This window comes from Calypte anna, chromosome 20 (genome assembly GCF_003957555.1).
Source record: "Calypte anna isolate BGI_N300 chromosome 20, bCalAnn1_v1.p, whole genome shotgun sequence".
NCBI classification, from domain to species: domain Eukaryota; kingdom Metazoa; phylum Chordata; class Aves; order Apodiformes; family Trochilidae; genus Calypte; species Calypte anna.
In genome coordinates, this window is record NC_044265.1 from 10,092,657 (window position 1) to 10,100,324 (window position 7,668).

At 47.1% G+C, this 7,668-nt stretch overlaps 1 protein-coding gene across 1 annotated transcript; it reads right to left on the reverse strand.

The window, feature by feature from the left end:
• Positions 1-283: 283 nt before the first annotated feature.
• ANKRD60 (ankyrin repeat domain 60) lies at positions 284-6,562 on the reverse strand. The gene is made up of 4 exons (XM_030463353.1): positions 6,388-6,562; positions 3,592-3,722; positions 1,353-1,518; positions 284-549 (listed from the first exon to the last, which is right to left on the reverse strand). The coding sequence occupies exons 1-4, from the start codon at positions 6,560-6,562 to the stop codon at positions 284-286; spliced, it is 738 nt and encodes a 245-aa protein (XP_030319213.1).
• Between the last annotated feature and the right edge of the window lie 1,106 nt (positions 6,563-7,668).

Genomic DNA, 7,668 nt, shown 5'->3' on the forward strand with positions numbered 1-7,668 from the left:
TGCAGACAGGCTTGAGCTCTCCTACAAAACTGTATTAACTAAATGGCCAGTTTGGCGAGGAACTGCATTATAAATACTTAAGCTACAAATTAAGGAGGCGTTTGAGAGCAGCGCTGTCAAGCTCGCTGTCATCTTTGCCGCAGCATCACACCAGTACGTCAGCTTATTTCATAACTAAAACCTACAAATCCCACCCGGTGACCTATATTTGAGGTGTGGGTCTCTGGGAAAGTTATTGACTATCCCTTGAAATTTGCCAGAACCGAGTTAATCTGCATGTATTTCAGGAGGTGGGAGCAGACGTCGGCTGCAAGGCCCGAGTGAGGGGGCGGGAGGGCGGCAGAGGGCGAGGGGAGCGGCTCAGGATGTCCTGGCTCTGCTTCTGGCCCCACAGACGGGCCAAGCTGACTGCAGTCTCTCCCTCGTCGTCCGGGACCAGAGCTTGTGCCCCCCAGCTCAGGAGCAGCTCGATACAGTCACAGCGGCCCATGGCAGCAGCGACGTGAAGGGCCGTCCTTCCGAGAGGGGTCTTAGCGTGCAGATCCGCACCTGCCAAGAACCGTACAGATGGGGAGCGTGGCACGGCATCGGAAAGGAGGCAATGCCACCTGCGGGCCAGAACGCACCATGATTTTCTGCAGGAGGATGCAGACTGGTTTAGTCACGTCTAATCAGTGCAATTAACAAAGCTGTCCGGTGAACAACTGCTTACACACAGCCCCCGGATAATCTTTGTTGTGTTGAGGGTGTTGTGACCTTTGCCCCAGCGAGGTGTTGCTGTTACTTATTGCACTGGGAGATCTCACAACCTCCTTGAAGAGAGGAGGCCAGGCCTGAGGACCTGGAAGGGAGCACCAGCAGACAAGGTGGGATTTCATTCAGGACATTTAAGTGACCTCAGCTGGCCAAAAGGACTGTCCATTGTGCAAAAGCAGATGTCTGGGGAAAGCTGCAAAGCAGCAAAAAAACCCAAATGTCAGAGCTCACAACTCTTCTTGCATTTCAGTGGCTGAAACACCACTGCACAGGATTGATAAAAATTAAACGTTCCTAGATAATAAGAAAAAGCAATAAGCAAACGAGAGGAAACAAACAAAAAACACCCAAAAAACCCAAAAAACCCCACCTCTTTTCCAAAATCAATGTGTCTAATGCCAGAAGTCCTTACACGTAGCAAGATCAGCAGCTTTTAGCATCAACGAGTCTACATCAGAACTGATGTGCTGAATACATTCTCCACCACAAACACAAAATACTTGAAGCCATTTGGGTAAAATTCTATGGCCTGAGTAAACAGGAAGGTGGTATCATGTGCAGCTACAGCTGGAGAAGGATTGTTCCCAGAGTATTACCATTTATCAGCAGAAACTTGGCAGTTTCAATGTGACCTCTGTGGACGGCAATGAACAGTGCCACAAAAGCTCGGTGTGCTACCCAGTCCTTTTTCTGCTCTGGTCCCAGTAACTCTGCATTTGGTGTGGTGCCTGCAGAGTCCTCCGTAACTCCCAGATGGGCTAGCTGCAAAATGAACACAAAACTTTTAGTTTAATAAAAGTAGTTTAATTCTTTTCAGGTATCAACAAAGCCTTGTGTCTGTACTTGGGGGATACCTGCACAATGCATAAACCACTCAAAGATCAGCTGAATAAACCCCACTCGTTTCTTACTCTTCCTCATTTTGATTCTCTACCATAGCCACCCCCTGGAGGGAACATGAATTTGGGTTTTCCTTTTGTATGTGGTTATTAAGCACCACAAAATCTTACAGAAACTGTTTCTCTTTGCAGTTCTTATCCTTCTTTTAAATTTGTCAAGACCTGACCTGTTTTTGAAGAAAGAGGACAAAGACAGTGTGTCGACATAAGCCCAGGTTCCTTAGGAGGCAAGTGAGACTTTGGGCCTTAATTCCAGCAGGCAACTCTTAAACCTAAGCCACCTCAGGAAACAGTCCAGTATCACATTCTTTCCCAGAAGGAGGATTTTTTTGGTAATAAACCCTAACCCACTAGTCCTAAAGTGTTGTTGAGAGGCCCCTTGGGAACAATTTTTAGGTGCCTTATGCTGCTGTTCTTCCTGAGAAACCATTTCCATGTTGGGCTACATCTTCCACAGTGCACTATGGTTTTCTCATCTAGCAAGCAGAAGCACGTTACTAGAACAGCTATATGGTTATTTCTTAAAAAATAAGGTTTTTTTCCTTTTGAAAAATCAAAAGTATCAACAAGCTTTTTGTGAAGTTCCTATGCCAACACACCTTTCATTTCAAAGGAGACCATTTACCATTTCTCTTTGTAGCACATCCTTTTCTTTCCTGCTCTACCCTGAGTAGAAAGCTTCTCAATACACAAAGAGAAGGAAGAAAAAAAGAAAAGAAAAAAAAAAAGCAAAACCAAAATAAAAAAAACCCACAAAAACCAATTTGCCCAAGAGCAAAGGACAAGCCATCTGTGGCACAGGACAGAACAGCTGTTTGCCAGTGAACTGCGACACTACACAACAGTTAACGAAAGGAAGTGAAGAACCCTGTGGTATCCATTTGCAGTGGTTAGGGAAAAGCAGAAGAATAGAATGTGATTAGCCAGCTTGGAATTTGGCCAAGGACAAGGAGATAATGGTTCTCTATGAAAGGTGCCAAAGGATATTTCATGGCCACATCTGTTCAGGCCTGAAGGTTTACAGTACAGCTGAGCTGCAGTACCTTGTGTTTCTGCTGAGACAACGTTTCTGTCCTAAATCGAGAGAGCAGTGTGACCTTTATCAAAGCTCCACAGAAACTATTTGCTACATTAAAAAAATAAAAAGAAAAATCAAAGCTTTCTTGCTAATCAGAGTTGACAGGATCATGAACTCAAGATGGTCCATAAACTAGCAGCAGATAAAGTGGATGAGACAGAGAATGTCTTCTGATTCTTGATTTTGGCAGACATCTTCTTACTCTGAAATCAGTCTGGGCAGTGGTGGATGCACTCTAACACAGTTTCTGCCTCTGACTGTCACAACCAAGTCACTCAGTCTCCTGGGAATACTCAAGCACAGATAATCTCCATCTTCTAATGATGTTTTAAGATAATTCAGTAAAAGGTCTTGCTTACATACTGCATATTATTTCTCCTGCCATATGAAAAACACTGGGATTAAGACTCTTTTGTTGAGACTATGAGACCACATGAGAAGGGTAAAATGTCAGACAGCTAAGTAAGAAATGCAAACATTTTGCAGACATCAGGACAACTAGGGACAGGAAAAGTAGTCTGAAAGTATACTTACATTAGTGGTACTAAGTTATAAAATGGCAAGAACTTCCACTCCAAGTATATTTGCTGTTACCAGTGAACAGCACATACAGGTTTTTTAAAACTGAACAGGCTGCATGAGGGATTGATTCCTCAGTCTTAGATTCCTAATCCCCATCAGATTACTGTTTTCATTCGGAGCTGTTGCCAGTACAACCAACCTGCTTCATTCCTATGGCAAGACTCTTCTATTAAAGACTTCCCCACTGCTTGCTCTATGAAGTCTTGCTCTTAGACCTTAAGAAAGAGGCTTTTAACTTAGAGCACACCACCCATGCATGGAAGTAATGGAATCAACCTTGTCAGTATCTCCTTCTGCAGCAGCTGCCACCAGGTGTCCCCAGCCATCGTGCCGCCAGGTGCGCATTTTGATCCTTCCACCAGGGACAATGTCATTGTCCTTAAATGTAGACTCATCTGGCAGATCTGCTGGAGGGATTTAGAAGGAAAAGCAGGTCAATGTATTCTGAAAGAAGACAAAGACCAGCTTGGAAAACAGTCACGTAATGACCAAATTGTTTTAGCCAGGCTCTCTGAGGTTACTGTCACAATACATTGAGGGCACCTTGGGTCCTGTTGTGCTAGGTAGGAATTTAGAGGCATTTAGAATCATAGAATCATAGAATTGGCTGGGTTGGAAGGGACCTCAGAGATCAACTCCAACCCTTGATCCACTACTGCCACGGTTACCAGACCATGGCACTAAGTGCCACATCCAGCCTCTTTTTAAATATCTGCAGGGATGGAGAATCCACTACTTCCCTGGGCAGTCCATTCCAATGCCTGATCACCCTCCCCATAAAGAAATCCTTTCTAATCTCCAACCTAAACCTCCCCTGGCACAACTTGAGACTGTGCCCTCTTGTCTTGCTGAGAGTTGCCTGGGAAAAGAGACCAACCCCCCCTGGCTCCAACCTCCTTTCAGGTAGTTGCAGAAAGTGATGAGGTCTCCTCTGAGCCGCCTCTTCTTTAGGCTGAACAGCCCCAGCTCCCTCAGCCTCACCTCATAGCACTTGTGCTATGAGTCCCTTCACCAGCCTGGTTGCCTCCTTTGGACCCGCTCCAGGACCTCAATCTCCTTCCTGAACTGAGGGGTCCAGAACTGGACACAGTACTCGAGGTGTGGCCTCACCAGCGCTGAGTACAGGGGCAGAATCACTTCCTTGGACCTGCTGGCCACGCCGTTCCTGATCCAGGCCAGGATGCCATTGGCCTTCTTGGCCACCTGGGCACACTGCTGGCTCATGTTCAGCTTCCTGTCAATCCAGATTCCCAGTTCCCTGTCTGGCTGCTCTCCAACCACTCTGTCCCCAGCCTGGAGCTCCCCATGGGGTTGTTGCGGCCAAAGTGCAGGACCCGGCACTTGGCCGTGTTGAACCTCATCCCGTTGGAATCAGCCCAACTCTCCAGTCTGTCCAGGTCCCTCTGCAGAGCCCTCCTGCCTTCCAGCTGATCCACACTTCCCCCCAGCTTAGTGTCATCTGCAAATTTGCTGATGATGGACTCAATCCCCTCATCTAAATCATCTATAAAGACATTAAACAGAACTGGGCCCAACACTGATCCCTGGGGGACACCACTAGTGACCGGCTGCCAACTGGATGCAGCCCCATTCAGCACCACTCTCTGGGCCCGGCCCTCCAGCCAGTTCCTAACCCAGCACAGGGTGCTCCTGTCCAAGCTGTGGGCTGACAGCTTTTTCAGGAGGATGCTGTGGGAGACGGTGTCAAAGGTCTTGCTGAAGTCCAGGTAGACCACATCCACAGCCTTCCCCTCACCCACCAGTCGGGTCACCTGATCATAAAAGGAGCTCAGGTTGGTCAGACGGGATCTGCCCTTCCTAAACCCATGCTGGCTGGGCCTGATCTCTTGCCCATCCTGTAGGTGCTGTGTGATTGCCCCCCGGATGATCTGCTCCATAACCTTACCAGGCACTGAGGTCAGGCTGATGGGCCTGGAGTTTCCCGGGTCCTCCTTCTGGCCCTTTTTGTGGATTAGTGTGACATTCACCAACTTCCAAATCAACTGGGATGTCCCCAGTGAGCCAGGACTGTTGGTAGATGATAGAGAAAGGCTTGGCGAGCTCTTGTGCCAGCTGCCTCATCACCCTTGGATGGATCCCATCTGGTCCCATAGATTTATAAGGGCACCCGAGGAGATGGTGGGGGTTGGGAGGGGATTCTTTTGCCTCTCCAGTGAGGGACCTGTTTCCATTCCCTCCCACCCACCTCGTTTGCTACAACTGCCTGATGGCAGGAGGGGCAGGGCTTCACTGTCTCCTTCTGGACTTATTTTGGATTAGAAAGGGTGTGACTTCACCAGTCAATTTCCCTTTCATTGTCCCTAATACTTCTTAGTCTCTCTATCTCCTCCTTGAGCTCTGCCACCAGGCATAGCAAGTCATTCACCTGCTTGCATCGCACACAGACCCCACTCACACCGTCCTCTGGTGCTAACACAAGGCTCAGACACTCTACACAGCCAGAGGCCTGAAGAGCTAGGCCCTTCTTGCTGTCCCTCTTCAGGGGTTCCATCTGTGTGGACACACCCTGCATCTTAACAGCACCAGGTTTTGCTTTTTCGAAGACCATTGCTCCTTCAAGAGAGCTGGGAGGTGACTGTGCCCCTCCTGCTTGCCCTACCTGCACAAACTGCCTCACTAACTGCCGTGCCCCGTTCCTGTTTACCTGCTCCTCCTCACTGCACTCCAGATCACTGGTGCTCTTCTTCACACCCCTTTATATCCCACTGAGTGCCACCCCCTTATCAATCAGCTGATTGGCCTCACCTGAGACCACCAGCAGACAGTGGGGCAGCTCTTCCCAGCCCTTTCTATCCCTCTGGGCAGTGCTGGGTGGCACTCTCTTATCAGCTGATTGGCCTCACCTGAGATCACCAGCCAATCTCTAATCTAAAGAGACCCTTTTCAGCAGAGCATTATCTTTAAGGAGTAGGAAGCAAAGTTAAGTGTTGAGAACTGAATTCCAAATCCAGTACAGTAAGAACAGGAAAGTATGACCCAAGCAGTCATAAACAGCAAGTAATAAGATCCTACAAATAATCTCCAAGAATCCCAGAGATTACAGGTCCTCACCTTCATCCAGGTACTGAAGTCGCTGGAAGTGAAAGGGGATCCCAGTCAAGAGTTCTAAATGTGATTTAAGCTTCTTCAGAGTCAAATCATTTTGGCATTGAGGCACTGAAAAGATCTCAGCAGTTTCAACTAGACAGAGCTGGATGCTAAAGGTGCGCAGGGGCCTGGAAGGCATAGAGAGGGAGTGGCCCCTTACCAGGAAATGTTTGAGAGACTTGCCTCAGAAAAAGATCAGAATCATTATAAGGACAAGGGTCTGTATCTGGTAATTCCTCCCTTCCCAGACATTCCCATTGTGTCAAAGCCCTCCCTGTATAGATCCCACTGCACATTGTAGTATCCAAGCAGCTTAAATTGACATCATAGAAGCACAGTTCACTCATGTGATGTAATAGCCTGTAACAACTTAACAGAGAACACCTCAGAAAGTAATGCACCAGAGTGGTTACAGAAGACTTGTTCCTGCCCATCTTTTGATTTTTGCTAGAATGACATAAGTTGACCTGGAAAACAACCTGTAGAGAAACCAAGTAGTAACTTGGGTAAATACCAAAGGTTACCTGTATTTCACGTTCCTGTTTTCTTTGTTAAAATACAGATCTGAAGCTGCATGTTTAGTCTAAAGTGTAATAAAAGAAGGGTGTCCAGCTGTTTGTGTTTCCAGTTTAATACACAGGGGTCTTGGACCCCAACTCAAAGCATGTGGGTAGGCTTTGCCAGGGGATGCAGTGTTTATTCTCCTCACTCCTGCATGGGCTGAAATCCTGCAGTTAAAAAGAGGGGGGAAGATCAGATATTCTTTTGCAGCAGTTAGCTGAAGCTCTAGAGTGGAAATCACCAAAAAGGTGACTGCAGCTGGAGAAGATACAGAAGAGCCCTGAGCTTAGAAGCAAAACCAACCAGCCAGGTGTTGATTATCCATTTCCCCCCCTCAAACACTCCCCAAGGTTTAACAGCTCCACAGAGCTCATAGATGTAAGATGTCCAAGAATAACACCACACTGAAAAAAAGGCCAGAATATTCTTCCAGGCTGAGGTTTGGAGGGGGAAGGATTTAAGATAAATACTTGAGTGCCAGTCTCACCCAGCACACACAAGTTCTTGTCATTTAACATAAATCTTGTTTGCATAGAACAGAAACTCAGCAATTTTAGTTTCAAAGCCCAAGCATTCTCACTTCAAGGAAAAAGTGCAGGAAAGAGCTACTTTGGATCTCAGGACATGTAATCCATTTTTCACTACACTCACATCCCACTTTGGACAAAAGTCAGTTACCACAAG